This window comes from Pleurodeles waltl, chromosome 12 (genome assembly GCF_031143425.1).
Source record: "Pleurodeles waltl isolate 20211129_DDA chromosome 12, aPleWal1.hap1.20221129, whole genome shotgun sequence".
NCBI classification, from domain to species: Eukaryota; Metazoa; Chordata; class Amphibia; order Caudata; family Salamandridae; genus Pleurodeles; species Pleurodeles waltl.
In genome coordinates, this window is record NC_090451.1 from 673,729,555 (window position 1) to 673,756,461 (window position 26,907).

Below are 26,907 nucleotides of genomic sequence, written 5' to 3' on the forward strand. Positions count from 1 at the left end.
ACGCCCCTCTATGTAACCTTATGTGCATGTATTTGTATTTTAGGTTACCCTGGATTTCATAAGGCTGGCAAGGAAGCTAATGCTACCTCCAGACCAGACATACAAATGTGAATATTGTGTTACACATTACTAATACATACATTATGAGCTCTTTTTTCTTACTTCCACTCTGCATGTCCTTGGTTACTACAACACCCAATTGACCTTTTAGAAAATTATAAGGTGCTATCGTCCAATACCAAACATGGATAAGAAATCCAACTCTGTTAAGTCAAGAAGGCCATATTTTTAATTGCTAGGTCACACATATCAAGCCCAAAGCAGGATATCACAGTTTTGAGTCTACCTGAAACATGGTTTTCCAACAGGATATTAGCACATTACAGGGAAAAGAGAATCCTATTGCATATAAGACCAGCAAACTCATATTGCTCCGGTAGACTAAATGGATTAAAGTGCAAGAAGAGATCCACAAATGCAGCAAAAGCATAAAACTCTCCTGTAATTAATTTGATAGGGTGACAACACCCCATGATCACATATTCAAGAACACCAGGGCAGGATTCTAGCAACTGATTATCTATTACTACTTACTAATCCAATTAATCCATGCCTTGTTATGAAAGCATCAATAAGACAGGCTAAAATTTCACGCAAATCATAATTTCACGCAAATCATAATGAATGAATAATGAATAATTACATTGCCTACATTGCTACTATACGGGATTTAAAACATACAGGTCTTGCAGTCGGTCAACCATCAGATGCTTCACAATTCCAACATAAGACTGGTTACAAGCTCTGGAAAACAAAGAAGGGGCAAAAGACAGACGTGACTTACGCAGGCCTGTAGATTCCATGCGGGAGGCAGTGTTCACCGTGTCCCCAAAGAGGCAGTATCGAGGCATTGTGAGCCCCACCACGCCAGCTACGCAGGGCCCTACCAAACATCAAAGAGAAGGGAAGGCGTCATTATCATTGTCATAGATCCCACTTCTAACCAGCCAAAGGCCTGCACTGCAGTCTACAATACCATGCTATGACAAACACATTTCTACCTTTAATTGGATCAGCCACCTACACCTCTCATATAGCCCCTCGCTAGACAGTGAGCAGGCTGAGATTCAAGAAAGTAAAGAAGGCGACAGTGAGCAGGAGAACTTGACGGACACAACAGGAAGAGCTGGTGAGACAGGAGTAGAAAAAAGGTGGTGACTGGAGGTGTGAGAGGTGAGCTCTTCGTGGCTTGAGCAGCTGCTCATGGCATCTTAAAATCACACAGTATCATGAAACATACGAGAATATGTGCTAAAACGCCACATAGCCAACAAGCATTGTTAATTTGAGCAATACTCCTATAATGAAACTTCACAAATGGAACAGAAAGGCAATGAATTAGCCTTTAGTATAATGGGTTGTTCACCTGCTGCAGAGATGTGTGTGGACCCTACAGATCTACATAGAGATACTGGTAGGGGCTAACTCTGCTGCTTATCATTCTGAGCACCACCGTGTTGGATAATCATAATACCTATTAGTTTCAGCACTCATAGTATCAGTTAACTATCACATGGGGCTTGCAAATAGGGCTATCTGATGCTTTCATGACATCATTGATGACATCATCCAACAAGTGTGCTAGTTTATTTTATAGTTTACATAGTGGTGGGTAACTACCATGTTACATTTCTACCTAATTTTGTATAGCCAGTGTCCAGCTAATGGTTGTAAGTGCTTGCAAAACCCGTGCTCCTAAAGCATCAAAGGTGTGTAGAGGTATTGAACATGTTGTAAATCTTTGTACTGAAGAGTGAGTCTGCGTGCTGGTGACAGTTGACAACATGTGTTCAGCATGCTCCGCAAAAGTTTTTGATTCTGCAGAAAATGTTTCCAACAGGACAAAGATTCTATGTAGTAGATATTAAGTATTGTAAGCAGCCTTGTGTTATTAGAATCATCTCAGCATGACAATTTCTACTTAGCATACTAACCCATGCACATGTGCTTGTTCTGCTTCAGAAAAGGGGGTATCTGTAAAGGTTTCACCACAATATGAAGGCTCCTTCAGACATTCTTTATTTTAACAAAAAAGTGTTTTTTGACAAGTGTTGCATAGAGTGTACACTGTCCTTATTAGATACTTTTTAATACTCTTTGGTGTATTTCTCTTGAGTTTCACTGTCTGCAAACTGTGATGCAAAGTAACCTTTCTCCATAGAGTAAACACTATTAACAGTACCAACTTTTCTATTCATATCAACGGCATTTTTCAATGTAGGTTCGGTGACTGTGAGGGGTTTGATAGAGATAAAAGTTGCCTGTAGTAGGGCCTTCATTTTGGAACAGACGTTGTGTATCCTGAGAAACTTGGCTTTCTTTGGACAGTTGTATACAGATTGAACACTGTGTGCAGTCAGGGTTTTCCATATATCTGTGGTGGATTGTTAATGTGTCCTAGGCTACCCTTGAAGTGTATGGTATAGGGTCAATGTTGCACATGACTCATGCTTGATACATCCAAGGGAGTTGTATCTGTGATGGCATTCGCGCTAGGGCACTCCTGGGAGTAGCAGTGCACTATAAATTGCATACATCATCATCAATGATGCTTCATATTATTCTGAGCTATTTCTACTTACTTTCGGGCTTCTAAGGACATACTAGTTTACAGAGTAATGTGTGTCAAAGAAGCTTGGATGATGTCATCAATGATGTTATTTAAGATGTCATAAGTAACTTCATAAATGATATCCTAGAACATGTCAAGAGTAACAGAAGGCCTTAAGTAGTGCATGGTGGTGGCACAAGTTATAGTTAGTTCTGCTAACTATAACTGGTGAATGTCTGTGTTTTTCTTAGTTCAAAACATTCATGTTGTCACTGAGATACTCACCTTACTATAACATTACTTTCTCCTTTGTTTTGTTCAGTGAATTTCTATGTTTTTTAAACAAAAACAGATCTTTTCAACACATCTAACTATATTGTTACTTTAACCTTTGTTTTTTTTCTGTGAATGTTTAGGTTTTTTTAACGTAAAGTAATATTTTATTAGCATATGTAAAGCCAATGCCCCCAGACAGCAAACTCCACGCTGCACTTGGCCTTCGGCCATGCAAAGCAGGGAGGTGGCAACCCACCTGAAGGCAGCTGACCCCCTACTGCATTTAGTGTACCTCACACTGTGCACTAATTTTCATCACATGGAGGGAGAAACCCCACATCAAGTATGGCCTTTGCTCGTGAGTGAGCCACAGTGCTTGTGTTGCTGCCAAGCCCTGCTTCCAACCCCCAGCAGGGTGTCAACCCCATAGCGCACATCCTTTGCCATGTGCAGCAGAGGGTTGGCCTTCAGGGGCCGGAAACCCCATCCCCTGGGGCAAAAATATATACATTATGGTGAAGGGGTGTGCAGCATCCTTCTTGACCCTTAATTGGCCCTGAAGACCCCACCCGCAAGGGCCAAATACAATTAAACAGAAGTGGAGGGTTTACAGCCCCTCCCAATACCTTAATAGGCCCTGGGGACAACATCCCCTGGGGCCAAATACATAAAAAATGGGAGGGGTACTGCGCAGCCACACTCCACAAGCTTTCTTGGGCCTCCAAACGAGGAGGGAGTGCAGACTCCGACCCTCCCTTTAAGTAGCAGCCCTGTGGTACGGGGTCCCCAAGGCCTTTTAAAGGCTTGTGGAGGGTGCATGTCTCCTCCCAATATTTATGCAATTGGGCCCTGGGGTACGGGTCCCAGGGCTGAATACGGCTCGGGAGGAGAGCTGCGCCCCTGCCCTCACCCCCCATAGTAATAAATGAGGCCCTAGGGCCAAAAACAACTCAGGCAGTGGTTTATACACCCTCCTCCAATAATCAAAAAATGATGCCCCGGGCTGTAATATTGAGGTGTTTTTTTTTGGGGGATCCCGTAGGAGTCCCGTGTGGCTGAGGCAAAAACTAACTTTTTTTTTTTTTGGCCACAGGGAGAGGTCCCTCTGGGTCTTTGCCATGGGGCCTAAGGGGGCAGCGTATCCCTATCCTGCCTCCTTACATTATTTTTTTTATACAAGTTCAGGACAGGGGACTAAGTCCTTGAGTCCTGTAATGGCTGCAAGCAACATTTTTCTCTTGTTGCTGGCAGCCAATCTGAGCGTTCGCCACAGCGGGAGTCTGACTCAATGGCCCAAGGGAAAGAAAGCTCCCATAAAATTATGTTTTAAAACAGGGTCCGAGGAAATCTCACAAGAGTCTCTTGAACCAAACAGTTCAGATATAAAATTATTTTTGAACCATAATTTCTCAAAAACTACTAAATGGATTTACACAGAATCACAAAAAACACAATCTGCAAACCAAGATCTAACTTCCTGCCAACTTTGGTGTAATTCTGTTCAGCAGTTTTTGCTGTAGCCCTGCCGAAAGAAGTCTATGGAAAAGGCATGGGGATTTTGTTATATTTTTGTGACTCTCAATTTTGATCGGTCCCTGCTGGGCGGATCACCTGAAACTTTCCATGCACAGACTAGTCAAAAAGTATCACGTTTCTGGAAAGTTTCATAGAGATTTGTTAAACAGGGCCAAGGTTATTAGCAACACAACAAACACTTTTCCTGCGGAACAGCTAACCAAACCCTGGTGACCGCAGCAGGGATATATACATGTAAATTACAGAATAGCAGTGACCACTCTGTAATTATTGCTAGGGTTACCAGAGATGGGAATTCCTCAGATTTTTGCCCTTTAATAGCTGTGCACTCGTTTGATGAATTGCCACAGAATTTTCTATACCTATTCTTCAATCTAAATTGGCAGATGATGGGAAGTGTTGTGGCGATTGGTCAAAGGGGTGCAAAGGAAAATGGGGGTCCCAAAATGTGTTTTGTAACCAATACGTTTTGTATTGGATAGTGACCAAACAGTCAGCCAAATTTTGAATACATTTGGCAGGATTATACATTATAGTGTGCAGATGATTTTTTGGGGGGTTAAAGGTAAGTATTTTATAAGTTATAAGGATGTAAATTCAATGATATCTGTTGCTGCCGTAGTTTTGCGGTAATTTCTGAAACTACCACAATACATGCCAATGATAAGGCATTATATAATTGGATAATGACTGCCTTTACAAAAGTTAAAGGCAGCCATGTTGGCTGTGTTCTGGATTAGGGCGTAAATATGGGTAAGTAGTAGGTTTTATAATTTTTCCATGCCTACTATCACTTTTTTAAAGAAAAATAATTACAAGGTTTAAAACTTAAAAAAATAAAATAAAAAAACAGTATAATACACTATGGGCCTTATTATGAGTTTGGTGGGCGGTGCCTGCCAAACTCTTTGGGTCAGAAAACCACCACTCCGGTTTTCCGCCCGCTGGCCCTATTACGTGTTTCCCGCTGGGCCAGCGGGCAGAAACAGCGTTTCCACCCGATGGCCCAGTGGGAAACAGGCCACAACACTGAGGCTGGTTTGTAATCAAGCTGGCAGCAATGTTGCAGTGCGTCAGGTGCAACTGCACCTGTCGCACTTTTCACTGCCTATAATTCAGGCAGTGAAAAGCACGATGGGGCTGTCCATAGGGGCCCCTGCACTGCTCATGCCAAGTGCATGGGCAGTGCAGGGGCTCCCATGGGGCCCCGTCACCGCCAGCCTTTGCATAGCGGTGGAAATACCATGCAAAAGCCGTCAGAGAGGAGACTCGCAATCCCCAGGGCAGAGCTGCTTGTAGCGCTGCCCTGGCGGATTAAGACAGCCGGCACCAACAGGCTGACAACCGGCGGCAACCTGGCAGTGCCGGCGGTCCGACCGTGGTGGCTCCGTCAAGGTCGTCATATGGCGGTCGGATCTCCACTTTGGCGGCGGTCCGAGTGCCACAGCGAGTATTGCGGTCTCAAAACCACCACACGTGCAATAAGGGCCAATATTTTACTGATATTGTGTCTTCCGAGTATTTTCGAATTTTTATATGTTTAAAAACATTTTAAAAGAATTATGATGTAGCACTCAAATTGTGCTAAAATACCGCACAAGTTAAAACAATTAAAGAAAACATTGGTTAAAAAAACAGGTACCTGCTAACTACTAGCAAACTACACCATAAACATTTTCAAAATATACAGGAAAATAAAAATTATTTTATATATCTATTAACACTTTAATAACCGGTAACAGGTAAAAAAAAAAAAAAGAGAGATATAAGGCCCTAACCCAAAACCGAGCCAAAGAGTGAGAAAAGCTAGAAAATGCCTTCCCATTGCCATGCACCATAGTATCCCGAAAAAGTACAGTGGCACAATGTATCACCAACACCCAGATTTATTATTGTATTGTGTTACCCTTGCGTATTGCATTGTTGCATGTCCAGCACAGTACTTAGGAGAGATTTACAAAGCAAGAGAATGTCACCATGCATGGCCCTGCATTGGCTGATAAATCTGGATAAACACAAGGCACCGCAAATTGCTGTCTTGCGTTACTTTTCACACCATATTCTATGTTCCTACCTAATTTCATGTACATCCGTATGCCACTTCATTTAACTGTAGGCTACTCCACTGCACGTGACTACACTGTATGCCAATCCACCCTATGTTGCCACAGTATATGCTATTCCACTCTATGCTACAAAAATGTACTCAACTCCATTCTATACAACTTCACTGTACGTGCCTTTACTCAACGCCACCCCGCTTTATGGTATTTCACTCTACCCTACTTCAGTGTACGCAATTCCACTGTAGGGTACCCCTGTGAATGACACTCCACTACATATGGTACTCTACTCCACTCTATCCCTGTACACTCCACTGTCCAACTCTATACTCTACTCTGTGCAGTTTACTCCATTGTTCAACACTCTAGTCCACTATACAACCCTTTTGATTACATTATCACATAGCACTCCACTCTACTATATGAGAAGCCCCTCCAATATCTACGTTTGCTCGACTCAATGCTATACGACTACATTGTACTCCACTCTATAAAAATGCTTATACACTGTATTATACTTTACTTCACACTACGTTACGCCACTCCACTCTACTGTATTCCGCTGTTTGAAACGTAACCCCACTCTGCTGCACTATACAACAAACTATGCAGCTCCACCGTACGACACACTACTGTACCATGTGCAACTCCACTCTACAACACTGTACTACACTGTATGGCATTCTTGGCCCCTTACGCCACGCTATACCTGTACACTCCACTGTACAACACCGTAATATACAGTATGCCACTGTACAACAGTCTACTTCACTCTGTGCTGCTGTACGATACACTAATCTACCACACAACACTATACGCAAAGCTTTCTATCCCACTGCACCACACTTTATTCCACTGTACTCTATGACATAGTACTCCACTCTACTATACCATTCTTTTCTAACAAGGTATGTCAATCCACTCTACCGTACCCCACAATACTGTATGCCACTTCACTCTAGAAAACTGTACTGTCCTGTAGTATTCTAAAACACTTTTCAATATTGTATGACATGCTACTCCACTGTACTGTACAATACGGTGCTCCAATTTATAACACTTTACACAACTGTATGCTACGCCTCTCCAATATACTGTACTCCAGGCAGCTATTCTCTACAACACACCACTCCACTCTATGACACTTTACTCTACTCTCTGCTATCCCACTGCAGGGTTCTCCACTACACTATACTCCACTACTACACTTTATCACACTGTAAGCCATTGTATCATATTGTGCTTTACAACGCTTCACTGCCAGCACTCTACAAGACTATACTACACTCTATGCCCCTCTCTAACACTCTTCTCCACTCTATGCCCATATTCTGTACACCACTGAAGTACACTGTATGACTAGGCTTGGGCGGAACTCGTGGAGATTCACTCCCTGAAATTCTGTGCAGTTACATAAAAACCCCATGAAATTTGGTGGAGTTCTGTGAGCACGTGGAATTTGGCAACGTCCCTCTCCTCGCACTGATTTTTAGCACTGGAAACTTCTTCCACACTGTAAAACTAGCTTGAAAGGCACCACAAGAGGGCGCTGCTTTATTCTACTGCTTGAGTAGATTTTCTAATTGAGCACCAGCTTTGTCAATGTGAACGGTCGTGGCCCCCAGGATTGAGAAACCTCGCAGGAGGTATTCTTGCACCTAAAAATCGTGTGAAGGGATGCAAATTCTCTCTCATGCTCGCCAACTTAATGTTGGCAAGCCATGTGCTAGAACAAACTCCACCATGCAGCAGTTGGCAGAGTTTTGCCGGAACTCTGTGCTCCAAGCGGAACGCTGAGTGGGCAAAACTCTGCAAACTCTGGCAGAGCAGATTTTTTCACCCACCCCTATGTATGATAATCTACAAGACGTCACTCCAATCCACTATATCAGTGGTTCCCAATCTTTTCACTTCTGTGGACCCCCACTTTATCATTACTGGAACCCGGGGACCCCCACTGAATCATTATTGAAATCCGGTGGCCCACTCCAGTGATTCATTACTGAAAGCTGGGGACCTAAACTGTTAATATTATTTAATTTTCTAAGCATTTGCGAACCCCCTGAAGAGGCTTTGCGGACCCCTAGGGGTCCCCGGACCACAGGTTGGGAACCAGTGCACTATATGATATGCCACTCAACTGTACAAAACTGTCTTCCACCATACTCTACAAAACTCCTCTCTATTTTACTCCACTGAACAACACTCTACTGCACCCTTCTCCACCGTACAACATGCTGCTCTACTCTACGATAATCAACTCCACTATATGATACACTACGCCACTCCACTGTATAAGACTTTATTCCACTGTACATTCCCCACTCCACTCTACTCCAATGCACTCTGTTCCATCCTAAAATGCTCCCCTCTACCACACTACACTCTATAACACTCTCCTCCAGGCTACTGCATAACACTCCAATAAACAACACAGTAATAAATTACATTCAACACTATGATTTGAACGACATACTACACATACTATATGTTGCGCACCTCCATAACCAGTGTTGTCACTTCACTCGCCACACTACATAGCTATAAATCAAATTACATCATTTCTGAGAAAACAATGTATGGCAGAGTGTCGAGTTTGGATGTTCAAGACTTATAATAATTTGAAGGTGGTGTGTAAATTATATATTTAAGTTAGAACTATAACTTTAGAATTTCTAATGTTTGTGTAGATTAAGGTTCTGATTTAGATCTCAGTGGATGGAATACTCCATCACAAACATGACGGATACCCTGTCCTCCGTATTACGATCTCCATAGTATATAATGGGATGGTCATATGGCGGACCTGATATATATGTCACATTTGTGACTGAGTATTCCCCTCCGCCAAAATCTAAAACAGGCCCTAAGGTGGGTTTGTATAGAAATACTAAAGTTTTCCTAACTATAACTTAAACCTAACCTATATACTATACAATGAGCCACACCTAAAAATAGGTCAATAAGGACACCTGTCTGACATTAGAACATTAGCATATCAACAGGATATGAACTGCTTCCAAGAGTGCTTGACCTTCCAATAATGGTGTTTAATGACCACAAAATGCAGTGCAGCTGATTGAATGCAAGGATGTGCTCCTTCATGCAGCTGCAGCTCCAATTTCTTATTTGAGTCAATATTTGATCCAAGTATTTTGTCAAGTGCCATATGTACAATGAAACTGAAGAATCACCCAGATCTGAGTGGTTATGGAGCCTTGCAACAAGAATGCAATGCGAGCTCCACAATGAGGCTCAGGTTCTTCCACATAGGCAACAACCCTCTGAGGACAGAGGATACCATCATGTGGCCTCTATAAGCCAACTGATGTCGGGAAAGTTACAAGCACAACTGCCCTTCCTTGAGATGGAGCATAGCATCGCTGAATGTAAAAAGCCTATTTATCGCTTCTGTTGAAAAGGGCATGATATTCTTCGAAAAGGACATCCACACTAATCCTGACATAAAGGAGACAATACTCTAGAGAAGACGCCCCCTACCCTGGACTCTGGTAAGAATTGAAAAGTTGCTGTCGAGCAACTCTTGTAATCTTCTGTAGGGAGACACAACAGGGACTGGATGCTCCCTTAGAAATGAGGGAACTGGGATTAGAAGAAAGAAGGCTTGTCTGATGCAAGACTGGTATCCAGGTACTCAAAGCAAATATTTTATTGACACTTGTGCAAATAGGTCTACTGGCCTACAGAGAATCAGGAGGCTTCTCGGCAGTGTGTCTTAAAGGTTGGAAAGGATGTAGCAAATTAATATAGGATGAGATGACACTGCTTTAATGCTAGAACCTTTGGTACATGGCTTGAGATGTGTGATTTCAACGCACAGTAAAAGAGCAGTGAGACCAAACACTGAAAAATTAGGGGTGTCAAATAAAAAAAAATTATGGAAAGTTTGACGAAGTTAATGTTGCACTTTGTGAACTTTGGAAACTTTGCATGCATCAAAAATTCTAGCCTTCAAAGGTTTGAGGAAAATACTGCTCTGCAAAACATTTGTCATAATATTGTCATGGTACTTGTGTTTTTTAAAGCATCACAACCTTTACAAACAGCAGGGAACCTGCAGAATTCAGAAAAGACTTCACTGCATTTGCAAACAAAAGCCATCACAATTTTGCACGTTCTTGACTGAAATGAAATGAGGTGATCTCATCTGCAGAATCTACATTCTGCTGCAATTTATCTTGGTTTCACCGCTCTTCCATTTCCTGGTTCTTGGACTTCAGGAGCACCAAGAGTTGTGCCCAGTGAGGCAGGTAATAGCCACATCAAATTGACATTCTAGAAATCCATTGTTGAAACAGGTGAGTGCACATGATGCAAATGGAAAGCTGCTAAAGGTGGTATTAGTGCCAACCTAAGCTTCATAGTTTTGGTGGGAAGAACTGAAGGTGTGACAAAAACACTGACCCATAGCGAGCAAGGAGAAATTGAAAGTGTCACCAACCTGAGTGCAGTCCGATGCGGATCCGTACAGGGACATCAGGCATGTGTCGCATACGGAAAGATCCCACGGAGCTTAGAATGTCAAGAGACATATTGGCGATTTCAGCTGCGTGGCGGTTGCCATTGCGTTTGGGTAGCCCTGATGCCACCATGTAAGCATCTCCAATAGTTTCCACCTACAGGTGAAACAAGGAACAGGACCGATTGGTAAACAGGTGAATTGAGTGAATGCATTATCTTCGCAGTAGCGATATACTCATCACACTACACTGTGAAGTGCTTACCTTATAGACATCATGAGAGCCGATGATGGCATCAAAGAGTGTGTAGAGGTCATTGAGGAGATCCACCACCTCGATGGGCTCACTCATGGCTGAGATGGTTGTGAAGCCCACAATGTCACTGAAGTAGATAGTCACCTGGTCAAAGTATTCTGGTTCTACAGGGGTCCCAGTTTTTAGGGCTTCTGCCACAGATCTACTCAGGAACAAGATTAAAGGGGAAAAGATGGTGAAGATAGAAGAGTGAGGAGAAAGATGAAAGTAAGGTTGGGAAACAATTCAGACAGAAAGAGGTAAGAACAAAGTCAAAGAAAGTATGATCAGATGGCATCAAAGGGAAAGAAATGAAGAAAAAAGAAACATTTGGAAGAGAACGTCAGAAACAGGTAAATAGGAATTAGACAACAAACATGGGGATGTTGAGAAATAAAGAAGGTGAAACAGAAAGATAGGTGATGGGTTCCCAGTCTTAGAAAAGTGATAAACAGAAAGCATGTGATGTTTGTGCCACATTTCCCTCACTCTTCTCAGCCCCATTCCGTCTTTGTATCCACTTTCTCACTGGTTCTTGTCTCTCTCCCTGCTTTTCTCCACTGATTCAGTTTCCTCATTTGCCTTCCCTTTGCTTCCCTGCCACAGTTTCTATAACAAGAAAGGGCCATCAAGAGTGTACACAGTAGACACATTAATAATGCTAACAGTGATAAGGCATCATTGTAGGGAGAGGTGAAACAAGGAGGGAGAGGGTAGCAGGTGCTCCTCAAGGCTTCACGAAGGATGGAAGGAAGTCAGTATTGTTGCAGCCTTAAGGGACAGGAAAAAGGTTCAGTAGGTGTGGCGCTAGGAGTGACAGGAGGAGCAAAAGGTGCAGAAGACGAATTGGGATAGTGAGCGTTGGAGGCCAGGAGCAACCAGAATGGTTGTGATGCGAAGGGAGGGTGTAGGTTGAAAACACATGAAGAGAGAAGGAAGATAAGGAAAGACTGAACCAGGGGCACACTTGAAGATGAGTTACAGAGTGTGATTTGAGGCTAGAAGGAAAGTGAGACCATCTGTGAAAGAAAAGAACTGAGGAGATGTGGACAGCAGAATGACATCTGAAGAAGAGCAGGAACAGCAGGATTAAAGACCTATTGCGGAGGACAAAGCAAGCAGGTAGGAAGGTATGTACAGGGAGTGCAAAGCAAGATGGGAGAAGACAAAGGCAGGAATAAGAGTTTTAGTTGAATGCAAATTAAGGAAGTACAGGCAAAAGGAACAAAAGAGAAGAAGGTGCTGATATAGCATTGAGTAGGAGAGAAGGAGCTGGAAGTCCTTCAGTTTTGTTGTGGTTGAGGTGTCAGAGAGTCAGGAGGAGACAGTGTGAAATGGCAGCTGAAAGAAGAGAAGGAAATTAAGATCTGAGCGCTGTGGGCATAAGTGTGATGTAAATAACTAAAGGAAATGAGTCCAGAACAAGATGGTTGAGACAATGGGAAGAGTAATGATCGAAGGATAGAGTCTTGGGGGACATCAGCAGACAGGATGAGAATATCACACAAAGAGGGGTAATGAGACAGATAGGATAGCAGCCTAATGCTGAATCTGAGACATCATGTGAAGGCGATGGAGCCAAAAGATAGAGGGAGATCACCTGTACCAAATGCAGCCAATAGAGCCAGGACAAGAAAGAAAGAAAGAGGAGTGCTTTCAACACTGAGCTGAGGAATTTGTGATGGACAGAAGATGAGACTCACTAGATCGAGCTCCGAATAAGGCAGACTGATGAGTAATGACTAGAGAGCGAGACTGAGGTACTGACATAGGCCACATCAAGATAAATCCATAGAGGTAGCGTGCTGAAGACTTAGAAAGGAAAGGAAGGAGGAAGGGAGATATGTAACAGGTTACAGGGTAAGGATAGCCAGGGTAGCTTCGGCAAGAATGTGAAGGACAGATGGATGTTTGAAGGAGTCAGCAAGATGCCAGAGAATTGGGACTAAAAAAGGGGGCTGAAATATAAGAAGGTCAATGGTATAGATTAATGGATTGAAAGAAGGAGCAGCAGAATGATCAGCATACTGGAGACAGCAAAGAAGGTCAGACTCCACAATGGTACATAAAGAGGAGAGCACAAATAGGAGAGATGAGGTGGTTGAAGTACAGAGGGAAAGAAGCACACAGCCTGTCGAAGTCTGAAGCAGTTACAAATGAAGGAGAGGCAGGGGGCAAGAAGGAAGCTGAATAGAGGGAGCAGAGAGCAGGGTTGAGGAAAGATGGGTCACTAAAGGTATCGAAGTTAAGCCTCCATCAAGGAGCTGGTCAGAGGGAGCTCAAGGCCATGAGAGCAAGAGTGAGCAAGGTCTAGTGTCACTTACGAGAAGGTGCCAATGGAACTTAAGGATGAAGCAGGTCTAGCACACACCGATCAGCAGAGGGAAGGGCACTGTACATAGAATTGGGTTGAAGAGAGAGAGAGAAAGGTGTAGTGCTGAGGAAGGAACGCAGTGACAGGTGATATGAGAATTACAAGAATGAGTAAACAACCTGCCAAATGCAGATGGAGTAAACCAACTGGTAAATTTTGACTAGCGGATAGACAACGAGAATGCCCAATGCTGATGGTCAGCACAAAAAGAGGGAGAAAGGATATGGGTCTGTAAAGAAAGAGATGAGAAGCTCATAGGCACATAAAGCTACAAGTGTGAGAGCTGGAAGAGTTCAGTACTACAGTACTCAAGAATAAGAATGAAGAAAAAGGTAACATGGACAGTGTGAAGTTAAATACTGACATCTGCAAGAATGATAGCAACAGATCTGGGCAAGAGAAAGAGCCAAAGAGCCTGGATCATCACAGCAAGAAGCAAAACATGGATGCATGAGAATGACAGAGAACTAAAAATGAAAGCTAGTAGGGCTTGGGAAACAGAAAGGGGAAGAGTGGTAGACAGAATAGATAGAGTCAGGAAGAGAGATAACAGTGCTTGGTGTCGCCATCAGTACTACTGGAGCATGGCATGGGAGAGTAGAAGGAGCGTATAGTAGACAGGGCGGAAAATGTGCTGATACTGAAAAGAGCATTGCAGGTGCTTTTACAGCAGAGAATTGCAGATTAAGACTAAATAAAAGGCTTAGGGTGAAAGTGGATTTGCTGTGCACTCTGAATGTGCTGCAGAAAACGTACTTTTGGAGGAAGAGCTGAAGAAATGTTAGGATAGATGAGATCTGTGAAAGAGTGTGAGTGGAATGGATATTGTAAAAAAAGTGAAGTGGTTCTGAATGCAGGGAATAGGGCTAGTCATAGTACTGAAGGTATCAGTGGCAACGAACCACAAACGTATGAGCACACAGAGAGGAGTGGGAGAGACAGGGAACGGTAGACAGGGCCTGGCTTTGTCCAAAGGGCTGGACAGGCATATGCATAGAGTTACTCATTGTTTAATATCTTCTTTTGCCACCTTGTCCCTTCTGCCTCCTGCAAAATGAGAGTAAGTTGAAGAAAGACTATCTGGTTTTCACCCAGGTTTGAGCTCATCTAGTTAGACGAGAGGAAACACCTTCCCTGTAAGACCAGATGTTTTAAGCTCTGGCCAGAACTCGGTTGCAAAGGTTTGTGCTCATACTTAGACAGTGCCTGGTGCAGATCTGTTTGAATTAAAGTAAAACTGGATAACCCTGATATGGGCACTCACTGGGGCAGCATCTGTGTAAGAAGTTTGTCGGTTTTCTGTTTTTCGATTTCCAGCTCTTCTGTCCGTTCTCGGATCAGGTCCTCCAGGTTGCTTGAGTACTGTTCTAGCATTCGCAGCATCGAGTCAATGATGTTGGTCTTCCGCCCCTTGTTGATGTTTTTGAACTAGAGGAAAAGATAAATGCTGTATGATCACCAGGAAACTGGCCCATTGATCCCCCCCGCAAACCCCTTCCATGGGCTTACATTTGGGACAGAGATAATGGATCTGTGATCCGAAGGAAAACCGTAGTGAAATTTCAGAGCTTTGAACCTTGTGTTATTGAAGGTTGCACAAATTACCAGGTTCACTATTTACACCCCTGTTCTAGCTTCATACCTTTGAATATATAATATGTGTCAATAATGCATGTTATTCCCCATGCGTGAGTGTGCAAGCTGTTTGTGTGAGCTACCTGCCCTGCAGTTTGTGCCTATTTGTAACCCCAAACTCAAGTTTTCACCCATAATATGGCCACAGGACCCATTGTGATTGGAACCTAAAAGGGAAGGACTTGGACTAGAGCACAGTCATCTCCAAAGTGTGTTATTTGTGCTTAATCTTAAATCCTGGTTCCCTCTTCTATTCTCATGAATGGAGTGAAGACGATTTCTAGCGAATTTGGGGAAACAGCATGAAGAGCAGGTGATATAACAGGCAAATTAAGTTCTTTGGGCATCATTTCGAGTTTGGCGGATGGAATACTTCATCACAAACGTGGCTGATCTTCCATTCGTCACAACAAAAGTGCATTATGTGGCACTTGTAATGCAGCAGACGGGATAGCCATCGCTCTTTGACGGAGTACATTCTTTGTATGCAATGAGTAATTTGATATCTCACCTCTCTATCCCAGAAACATCAATGTGGGCGGCACACCTTTGTCCCCTTTAAATCCATAAGCCATTGAGTACTCTAAACTGTAATTTCTAAATTCAGGTCCTTCTAACCAACAGCTCTCCATTGTAACATTCCAGACCTGAGAATATTAAGTGGAACAGTCTATCCCAGCCTTCAAGTCCAGTTCCCAGATCAGATCTACAAACCTGAGAACCAACCTGGTCAGCAGGTAGAGGTGATTTGTGTTCTTCGCAAGGTGGATAGGACCTCTGTTAGATACCCACTCTTCTTTGAGAGACCAATTCTGGGTGAAGCTTCAGTCCATGGTGTGGAATTGCTATCCAGGCCTTGTGAGGTGCCTACAGGCTGAAGATCCTGCAGAGTGCCCTATACTGTACCTGGACTGCAAACTTGCACAAATGGGAAAATGTGTCCCATGCTGTTTGCTGATATTAAATAATGTGGCCTTTTTGGCAATATTAACCAGCACACCTTTGATTCTGAAGTCAGACAAATGAATTGCAGCTTAAAGAGCTTCATGTGAAGGAGATGGACCTGTTGTGACTCTGGCTAGTTAGTAAGGATTAGGAACCCCATTGTGGAGAATCTATTTTGGCGGAGTCATGGGATTAAGGCATTCAGGCAGTGATTTACAGACAGTAAGTTTTGTTCCGTAAATGCCCGGGGAAGGTTGTGAGTTACCAGATCAGAGAGAGGAATAATTATTGATGGAGAGACCAACTCCTAACTCTGAATAGAGGCCAGGTGTAAGGTTTTCACACTAGGTCAGGATCATCCATACACCAGAGGCCATCAAGTATCTGGACTTATCGTATCAAGGCAAGATACGGGAACCTGAAGTAAGTCTGGCTGAAACCATTCTGTGAAAGTAACAGCTTTATCTGACAGCTACACTAATTACCAATCAGTGAATCACAGCTTCATGTAAGGAATCAGAGGTGATGTCCAGATTTGAAGAAAGACCTGTATCCTAAACTAGGGAGGTCAACAGGTAAGATACTGATGGGAAGCAAGTAAAGCAGTGCTAACCAGACAATTATCCAGGTGTGCAAGTGCGTTGTAGCCTCAGAAAATGCCACAACAGTTGCCATCAACAAATTGAATACTGTGGATGCAGTGATTCAACCAAGTGGAAACATCTTCTACTGGAAGTAACTACCTTTGGCTACGAAAACGATGAACAATCTGCAACTGCCTAACATCAAAACAATTGCATAGGGACCTTTCAGATACAGCTTTCAAAGAGACCCTTTCTTCAACAGAGTTATGGAGCTGTGCCAGTGTCAAAACTTTTAATTACACCCAAGGCAAAATAAAGGTTGAAGTGGTGGAGATCTGAATGGTGTGAAAACTGCTGATCTTCTCAACCGAAAACAAGCAGGAGTAGAAACTTTACCAATATACTGCAAATAGACATGCTTGATGGCCCTGGGCTGCATTAGCTTTTAGATTGTCGATACCAGCTCTGGCATCATAGTGTAATCATATGAAGAGAAGAAAGATGCATAGTTGAGATTTTGCATTCAGCAAAAGTGCTGAGAATCTGCTCCAGGATGACTGCAAAAGTCATAATGAGGGCCAGAATGTCCAGCCAAAGGTGCAAAACCTGGGGTTACCCTGCAGAAAGGGCAAAGTTCCTATACTGATGGTAAATAACTTGTTAATCTTTGGCGTCACCCGGTTAAACATTTCCTCAATAATGGGCTCTTTGGTAGGGCCTTCTTACCTGGTCAAAGATCTCATCAACAGTCGGCCTTCGTTCTGCCTGCTCACTCCAGCATTGCTTCATCAGCTGCACACACTCCAAGGGGGCCTGGTCCACTGAGACAGACGGTCGGCAGAGAGGAGGGGGTTTCCTGACTTTTTTGATGATTTCTAAAGAACAAAGTGGGAAAGAAATTGAGACCTTCCATTATGCCCACTAATGTAGGAAGAAAATTGTATGATCATGGAGTTTAAACTTACATTCCCAATCCACTGCCAGAACAGGTCTGACATACAATGCTGAGTAAGAAAGCATCAGACTTTCACTTCTTTATATTGTCTATTTACAAGCACTAGCTCAGCACCTTACATTTTCCCAAACACATAGAAGAGTATCTGCTGGAAGTTTGGAGTATACAAACATACACCCTTTTGACATGTCACTCAGAATTTGTGCCATAGATAGGTACTCACAGAGGATCACTGGCAGAGATGAGTGTGTGCCAGTAAAGGATGAAAAAAGGATGCAAATACAGAACTGTATGGGGTGGTGCCCAAATTGCCTTGGTGCTACTGAGTAAAATTGGGATGCTTTAGCAAAGCTGTTTGTAGGTTCCAATAACTGGATAAAAGGAGACATTGCATCCCGAAAGTGTGAAGCACTCAAGATACTGTGGATTCATAATTGCAAGCGGTTGATCCCCTGCCCTCAGAAAAATACACACACCTCATTAACAACATAAACCAATAATGTGCCAGTAGGGTACCTTCCGCTGGCAGCTCCAGCATGCAGTATGGAGCTCCACGAATGATCACTTCCTGCATAATTATTCCGACACTGTAGATGTCCCCTCGGTAGCTTCCCTTACGTTCCATGACAGGATCTCGAAGCATCTCTGGGGCTGTCCAGAAGAGGTCTGTGGGGCAATAATAACACCTTTCACAAGACAATATTCAAAGTAGACATCTAGAGGTGCTCCTAGCTTCCTATAGTTTCAGAGGACCAACATCAGTGCAGACCAGAGGCTAATTAGCATTTCTTGTGAACTTGGCAAACTGGTAGATCTCAGCATGCTAGCTGACAGTCACTTCTTAAGAATCTTTGTGTTCAATTAAGTCAATGGCAACCTAAGGTGTACTCTGATCAAATAAAGAAATAAATATGAGTCTTTTTATGAATTCATTACACTTGTTGCTTAACCTATGAGTCTCATTGACCTCTCTCATAGTAACCTCTGGAGCTTATTGGTCTCGCCTCTAGTGGCAGTAGAGTACTCACTTTGTTCTTCATGGATCTCTTTGGCCTCTCATGTTTTTTTCTAGATTCCACTGCCAACTTCTGCATTTGGAGAGTGTCCTAACATTCAATGTTTTTTTAAAGAAATTATCTGACCTTTAGCAGTTTTTCAAGCATTGTTTCTACATCCTGTGGTTATTTGTTTAATGCACTTATTTTGTCTGCTTTAGGGGCCGTCTCACTTGTTCTGTTTTTCAGAGATTGCTTAAACATCTAAAAGCCTCATCATGGACCCCTCCACTTTTCATGGTTTTCATTGATCCTTCTGGGAGCTCATAGCTTTTTGGACTCCCTTAACCTTAGTTTTTGTTTTCACAGATAATTTTCACATCTCATTTTTGTAACACATCCTTCTGGTTGCTAGTATTTGCTAATGGATCCCTCACAATGTTTTTAATACTCAAAGAATAATCACAACTCTTGTTAGAGTAAACTTTCAAAACCATTAGATTAACCTCAGCTCCAACCCAAGTAGCCAAGGGACAGAGTTGTGCAGCTTAACATAGGGCAATGTGTAATTTATTTATGCAGTACTTAAATAGTAATAAAGTCAAAATTCAAAACAAGAAAACTCCCAAAAAGAATTAGAAAAATAATCTAAAGGTGTATAAACACAACAACAAAAATCCAGTATTAAGAACCGGACATATGAATTTTTGATTATTTAAGTAGGAATAGTGCAGAGAAGGCCAGATTGCCAATGATAGTCAGTGGTCACTGTAGACCAGATCCTAGGTGCAATGTGAAGTTGGTTGCAATGGGGTGTGGGTCTGATACACTAACCAGGTTTATCTTGGTCAAAGGTTTTACATTGTGACTTAGGGCCTGATTTAGAACTCAGCAGACGGGTTACTCTATCACAACAGTGACAGATATCACTTCCACAGAAATCTAAATCCCATTATATTCGATGGGATTTTGATTATGGCGCAAAGGATATCTGTCACCATTGTCAATGAATAACCTGTCCTCCAAGTTCTAAATCAGGCCCTTAGTCCTTCAAGTCCCAGTGTTTCAAAGGTGTACGCTTCTAAAGCCCCTTCCAAATAACCCCCGAACCTTACAGGAAGCACTTAAACACTAACAGGGTATCAGGCAGAGGCCAACAGAAGGTCATGATTAGATCTGGTTTCCACTGCAGGTAAGGCCTCTTAAGGAAAGCTTAAGTCCACTTCTTTGTCCTGGATACAAGAGGGAGCAGGTCCATTCCTTTCAGGGCTCTTCTTGGGTCACAGACAGCAGGTTCAGTCCTCTCTAATCTTCCTATGATCTAGGTGTGTTCTGAAGTGCAGCCTGGACATGCCACATTTATAAGTAGCACAGACTGGGTGTTAGGGATGACTCGTGGGCATACCCTAACCAATGGGGTAAAAGTTTATAGGGCCACTTTAAGAAATTTTAAGATGGCAAAAGATTTCAGCCACACTATACCTGGACTTTAAGAGGTAAGGGAGGGAGGATGTGTGTGTGTGTGTGTGTGTGTGTGTGTGTGTGTGTGTGTGTGTGTGGTGGGTGGGGGTGTACTATAGTAATCCTAATGTCCTCCCACATCTAACATTAAACTCTAGTTTGCAGAAGGTATGTCAGCTACCAGACTGTGGCTACACAAGACTAGTCTTTCATCTGGTTCTCTTCCTTTGAAGTGCACCCCAAGTGCTATATATAAAACCCAGAGACAGAAAACTGGATAAAACAAAAGCTGAGTTTTCCAGCAACCATACAGTGGATACTCAAGAACTGTCTTGCATCCTCTGCCTACCTTTCAAGGTCCCTCCAAGTATTACATGTAAAACCCAGCGATAGAAGCCTGGTAAGACAAAGCATGGACCTTCAGCGACCAGACAATGGTCTAGCATACTATTCTCTTTCTTTCAAGTGCTACATGTTGCTCAACAGACCTGTCAAACAGGATTTCACTGTGCTGTCAAAAGAAGGCTCACAGCCTCCACCCTGTATATTTTGTGAGTTTCAGAAGGGTAATCTCTGCCCCTGCATATTCAGGTAAGACCTTTGTTTGCTCCTAGGAGGCATTTAACACATATTCAAATGCTCATCACGGGCTGGGAGAAGCTGGAAATCAAATGCAAGCTAGCTTCAAGGAACATCAGGCAGGGAAAAGGTAAATTTCTAAAGGTTTATTTTCCATATTAATTAAAAATCCAAATTCATTTTCCAATTAGATTTTTAATAAGTATTAAAATAGTTGTTTAATTAATTTTCTAGCTAGTCCCATTCCAGAGACACAGTATTGGTATTTTACACTGCACTCTGGTTTTCTCCATGGGTCTGACAGCCTTCCTACCACGAAAGCAGATTCTGGGGCCTAGGCTTTATAAAAACATGTTTAAAATTAACTCTTTACATGTCCTACGTTTAAATACCATGCACCTGCTGTAAACGCTATAAGGCCTACAGGGGTGACTTGTTAATATTTAACAGGAAGGTTTTAACCAGCAGAAAGGGATTATTTTGACAGGTCAAACTGCAATTTCTGGACAGCTACAGATGGCTAAAATGGTAGGCCGGAAGCCACGTTTGCACTGTTACTGTAGTAGATGCCACCACAGGTACTGCAGTCTACTAGCGGCATTTAGATCCCAGGCCATTTGCCAAATGCAAGCCAATCTTACATTCTAAATTTCAAACCTTGATTTCAATTAATCAGGATTACACCCTCGACAACACTAACTTAGATGTGATAGGTAACATTCTTGAAGTTATCAACGGCAGCTGCTGCTTGACTTCTTGCTGGCCTTAGTTATGATGGATCACAATCTCAAACAGCATTTATACAATTTTACATAGCATCGGTCAAGAGCCTTATACTTAATTCTGTACCAATGTCTCGATCACATTTTAAAAAATGCACCTATAGAACTGCAAATGATTTGATGCAAGGAACTAATTTCAATAATTTTAATTTAATTTTTTTTAAAAGAAAATCTAAAAACAAACGTATTCTAATAGGGTAGACACTTGTATCCTTTCAGTCCTTAGCATGGGTGTGTAAAGTGTTTCTTTCAGTGACTTTGTACTTTCTGTCAAACCCTTGCAAGCTTTGAAAACTTCGCAAAGGTTTTGAGCTTCATGGGCAAAATGTTAGTTTCAGCCACACATAGGCCCTCATTACGATCTTGGTGGGCCAAACCGCCATATTATGAACACGGTGAGGGCCGCCAGCGGCAGCCCTCACCCACTGCCAGGCTCCTGCCGTCAGGCAGCCTGGCGGTGAGTTGAAACACCATCCGCCAGAGTAGCGGCAACACCCTGCAGATAATGTTTTATTTCCCGCCAGCCTTTTCCTGGCGGGATATCCTGCCAGGAAAAGGCTGGCAGAGGGGGTGCCCCTGCACTTTGCATGGGCAGTGCAGGGGCACCGGTGCACAGCCTTGTCGTGCAGGCCACTGCCCGATGGATGCATCTGCACCTGCAGCACAGAGGCATTGACATGGAGCTGCCGTCAATGTCCCGGCCGAGCCTTTCTGTGAGCCGGCGGGCAGAAACAATGTCTCCACCGCCGGCCCACAGAAAAGTTCATTATCTGGCCGGCGGGGTTCCAGGGTTGCTGGCGGGCAGTGTTTTGACTGCCAGCATGAACACGGCGGTTGTTTCTGCCGTGTTCATAATGACCACCATAGTCTCCACGTAATCCTCCACAAAGGCCAACAGCAAGAGGAAACACCATTTGTAAAGTGTGTTTTATACGTATCCTCTATAATGATCCAGTTGTCTCTGGTATTTATTTACATGCACATGGTGTCCCTTAGATTCAGTGAGATGACATGGTGACCCAATGTGTATCATGAATCAGAATCATTCTATTCATGTTGTCTTTGTGTAATGCATCTTAATCTCACCCACTCTTGTCACACTTTTACATAAGACATCAACAACATCTTGACAGACATAGGCTTCCACATTTTATATAACATCTCAAAGGATAGTATTCTTTCCAACAGGCTGAGGCATCCACATAGCAATGGCTCAAAAGAAAGAATGAAACCCACGGATAAAGATGGACTGACAATTAGAGGGATGTACTGAGAGGGTGAAGAAGAACTATAGAAGAGAGCGAGGAAGAAAACTCTGTAAATGAGTTAAGAAAAGGTGGAAGAAGGACTGCAAGGGTAGGAAAGCCAGAATAATTGGACATATAGGCCACTTTTAGCCCAAAGTGAAACACACACAACTGGCCTTCCATCTCCGCTCTCTCAATCACCTTCAGTCCTTGAATCCACATGGTACACACGTTGAGCATCCAGCAGTTCATTATAACCGTGATCGGTCACCTTTAGGACAAATCGCCCATCCACTACACAGTTCCTGGATTTCAGCCGTCCATGAATGATCTCCCGATGGTGAAGATACTTTAGGCCCTGCCAAGGCAAAATGGAGAAGTGATCAGCATAATTTATTCTAAACTCTGTATATTCAGAAAAGGAATTAGGTGACTTAAAAAAAATAACGATAATAAAATCCATAATGACCAACCTTGTCTGTTGAAAACAAAGCAGAGCAACAATTTTATTAACATTGAAAAAAACTGATATATAAGCAGGTACTGATTAGTGGTGGGTGATGTTTTTAGAATCCTCACAGTCTGGAAAAGTCAGGAAAATTTGGCCCTGGCATGTCATGACTGTGCCTGATTCACAGTTGTAGTGGAAATACCTGGTCTACCATCCCTCCGATGATTTCTTTGCTCTAGGGTTAAAGGAGTAGACTGTCACTGCCAGTAGACCTACAAAGTTCTTGCCCAGTAAGAAGTGTTGTGGACAGCAGTGGGACAAGGTGTAGAGTGTCTAGGAAAGCAAAAGTTGGGCGACTAAGCATCTTAGCGAAAAAGTTGGCACATCTTAAATTCCGCAGGAAGGCCACGAAGGACTGTGTGGATGGGGGTTCAGGAACATGGCAGTGACTGGCGTACTTACAGCTCAGGCGAAGAATTGCCAAGTGGTGCTATTCCACCAGCTACCCTGTACGTCCGCCCCCTCGTAGCAGTGAAAATATTTCCTGCTGCTACAAAGGGCCACTGAAACTGGACATTTTTCTTCATTAAATAAATAAATTAAAAAAAACCTTTACATAGTTGTTAGTCTGGCAACGTTACAGCTTTGCATACAACAGGTTCAATAAAAGTCTGAGTTACTAGATATTTGTCATGATTCAGATGCTAAAATACATAAAACCCTTCCTTACTATATGAAAGGAGAAGAACTTGCTACTGACTGATCCAAGAACCATAAGAGTTAAAACATTGATTCATGCCAAATGCAGAATATATTCAGAATAGCTTAAAATGAACAGAATTCTATCAACTAATACAGCGAAGTCCACACTTTATGGAAGGATATTACCTTCATACGTAGATAGCTTCTCTTGCTATTGGGTGGTCCATTGGAGTCATATTATCAGAACATTTCTTCTGAGCCCAACAGTAGCTCCAACACTAGGTGCAAAAAACAAAGGCAAGAGAGGGGATCCTTGCCTTGTTCTTTCCAAGAGTGCGAATCCATACCTTATTCAGTTTTCCAAGATAAATGGCCAGAAAGGTGCCCAATAACCCAAGCTGTAGCTATGGGGGCAACATATAAGAGTCAAATCAAGGGTAAAATTTGATGAAGTCATTTGTAAGATAATGCCCTTTTCCGTGGTCACCCCCACCCACACACACACTTTTTGCTACATTTTAGTGCTAGTGTGTGGATTCTAAACATTGAAGCATTGCCACTCAGTGCCCCGTGAAGGTGCTCAAACCCTAAAAACATATGGAATCAGCTAATCCTTGACTAGCATATTTAACTTAACATTTAACATATTTAACTTACCTATAGGTCCCTCATATACGGTACTCGGTGTACCGCGGGCCTGTAAGTTAAGTGTCACAAGGGGACTGCAGCACATATTGTGCCACTACTAAAGTGACAAGGCAGATAATGTCTTCAGGACAGCCCCTGTGCAGTTGGCAAAAGGCAATTTCAACTTGGAAAAATAAACCTTTTCCCAAGCCTAAAACCTTCCTATTTAATATTGGCAAGTCATCCTTAAAGTAGGCCCTAACGGCTGATAGGACAGCGTACATGGTAGTTAAAAAGCAGGACACGTGTTCCTAAGTTTAACGTGTCTTGCCAGTGAAGAATCTCCAAAGTAATTGTTCACTGTGGTAAGTATGGCTCGCCTGAAGGAAAACACCGGTTTACAATATAACACCTTGCAATGCTTAACCTCAGTATGGGAATAGCTAGAAACATGATTCAAGGACTCAGATTAATAAATCCAATCTGATGGTCAAGTAAGATTTTAAATACTATTTAAAAAATGCTACTTTAAGAAAGCTGGTATTTTCCTGCCTAATGCCTATAGTAGCGCATGTTCTGGCCCCCAAGTGGTGTCTCTATCGTCCTATGGCCCTTGGATAAGTGTCAGAGTGTAAACGCTGGGACTTAGAAACCTCTTCAAGGATTTTTGCAAGAAGCAGAGGCTACCACCAGACCGCTGCTGGTCAACAGCAACCGATGTCGCTCTGGTGATTGCAGCCAACTTTCTGGTTTGGCACGCTGAGGGACCTAGACTTCCAAAAAAAGATTCTATGTCCAAAGGTACAAATCTTCACCGGGCAAAGATTCCTTAAGTATGCAGCCGGTGAGTGTCCTTTCTTGGGCGCAAATTTTTAATTTCTCCTGTCAAAACTTGATGCACCAGGACTACGTTAGACAGTTATCTGGCCTTGTAAAACCTATCTTGGTACAACCTGGTGCCCTGCCCCACTGAGGATTTTTGACTTCCGTTCCAGAGACTATAGCAGTAGGTAAAACATTCCAGTGTCCAGAACTCGTCCCTGTATCCGACCCGCACTCCACCTCTGTTGGCCTTAACTTTTGACTTTGACCCAGTCTAGCACGACCAGATACCCGCAGATTATTAAACCCAATTTTAAGGGCCACACATTAGAGCTTATTTTCTCTACACTCAGAAATATTCATGAGGTTCTCAGTATGCCTCTACTTTGGACTATCCATCATCTGGCTTAATTTGACTGGGAACTTGGTATCAGGATAAACTAGCCATCTGTGAAGGCCAGGACTACAGGCCAATCTTGGAACACCCAAGATATGCCTCATCAGAAGCTTGAAGACTTCTCCCTTGTATTCAGCAGTGGCCATGTCAGCCTAATAACCGTCAGCTCAGGGTCTTGATTAAAACATGCTTTAGACTGCCACCCCATGGAAGTGGTTTTCATACCATTGACTACGACCCTCAGAACCTTAGTTCTCAAACGAACTGCTGCAATTGAAAACATTAGGCAAAAAATTAGACTATAATTTGAGACATGATCATTTATAATGCCAAAAATAGACTCTTTCTTTTAGCTGCTTTATATCAACAGAAGAAAATTGTTGGGGTGACTAAAGCATAGTAATTAACAGAACAAATTCAATCCTCAGCCACATACACTTCAAGACCGTAGATTCCTCTGTCCATCCAAAATGCAATGTTACTGCAATAACAGGTGCCCAAGAGATTGTGCTAAGATTGTTGTCTGGATAAAGTAAATGAAATCTGCTCCATTATTGTCCTAAATCACAATTTTGACTTTTATCTCGCAGATAATAATGTTTCCCCCAAAGAAAACAATCCCAATTATTTGACTGAATTTGGCTTGCTTACTTTTACCCGAATTGAAAAACTTGTACTAAGCATTAAATGAAGTTTCCCTCTTGAAAACTTGAAGTATGTCCAGCCTGGACTCTTCACTTTGGGACTGCAAAACTAGCACATGTGCCTGATGAATTATGGAATGCTTTCCTTACAACAGCTGTAGTTCTACCTAGCCGGCAACATGCAGTGATTTCCAGTATTTTAAAAATATCTTCGGCTGATCCTAGTATAACAAGCAATAATTGTCCAATCTTCCTTCTCCAGTACTTATTAATATAGTGGAAAAGCACAATAACTCTGTCATTATAACATTTTAGAGAATCACTCAGTGCTTGACACTTCTCAATCTGGTTTCAAATCATTGCATGGCACTGAATCAGTGCTGGTTGCATTGGTCTATAAGCTAAGATGGGTGTTGGATTAGGGAGAAGGTATAGCATTGACTTGA

At 42.7% G+C, this 26,907-nt stretch overlaps 1 protein-coding gene across 2 annotated transcripts in view; it reads right to left on the minus strand.

The window, feature by feature from the left end:
• LOC138268707 (retinal guanylyl cyclase 2-like) overlaps positions 1-26,907 on the minus strand; it is a 145,059-nt gene that overhangs the window by 18,236 nt on the left and 99,916 nt on the right. For both annotated transcript variants that reach the window (XM_069218625.1, XM_069218624.1), the window contains exons 10-16: positions 23,020-23,176; positions 18,271-18,420; positions 17,526-17,674; positions 14,900-15,063; positions 11,232-11,424; positions 10,949-11,123; positions 845-943 (exon numbers count right to left, since the gene is read on the minus strand). In XM_069218625.1, the coding sequence (XP_069074726.1) occupies positions 845-943; positions 10,949-11,123; positions 11,232-11,424; positions 14,900-15,063; positions 17,526-17,674; positions 18,271-18,420; positions 23,020-23,176 (1,087 nt within the window). The remainder of the gene's footprint in view (positions 1-844; positions 944-10,948; positions 11,124-11,231; positions 11,425-14,899; positions 15,064-17,525; positions 17,675-18,270; positions 18,421-23,019; positions 23,177-26,907) is intronic.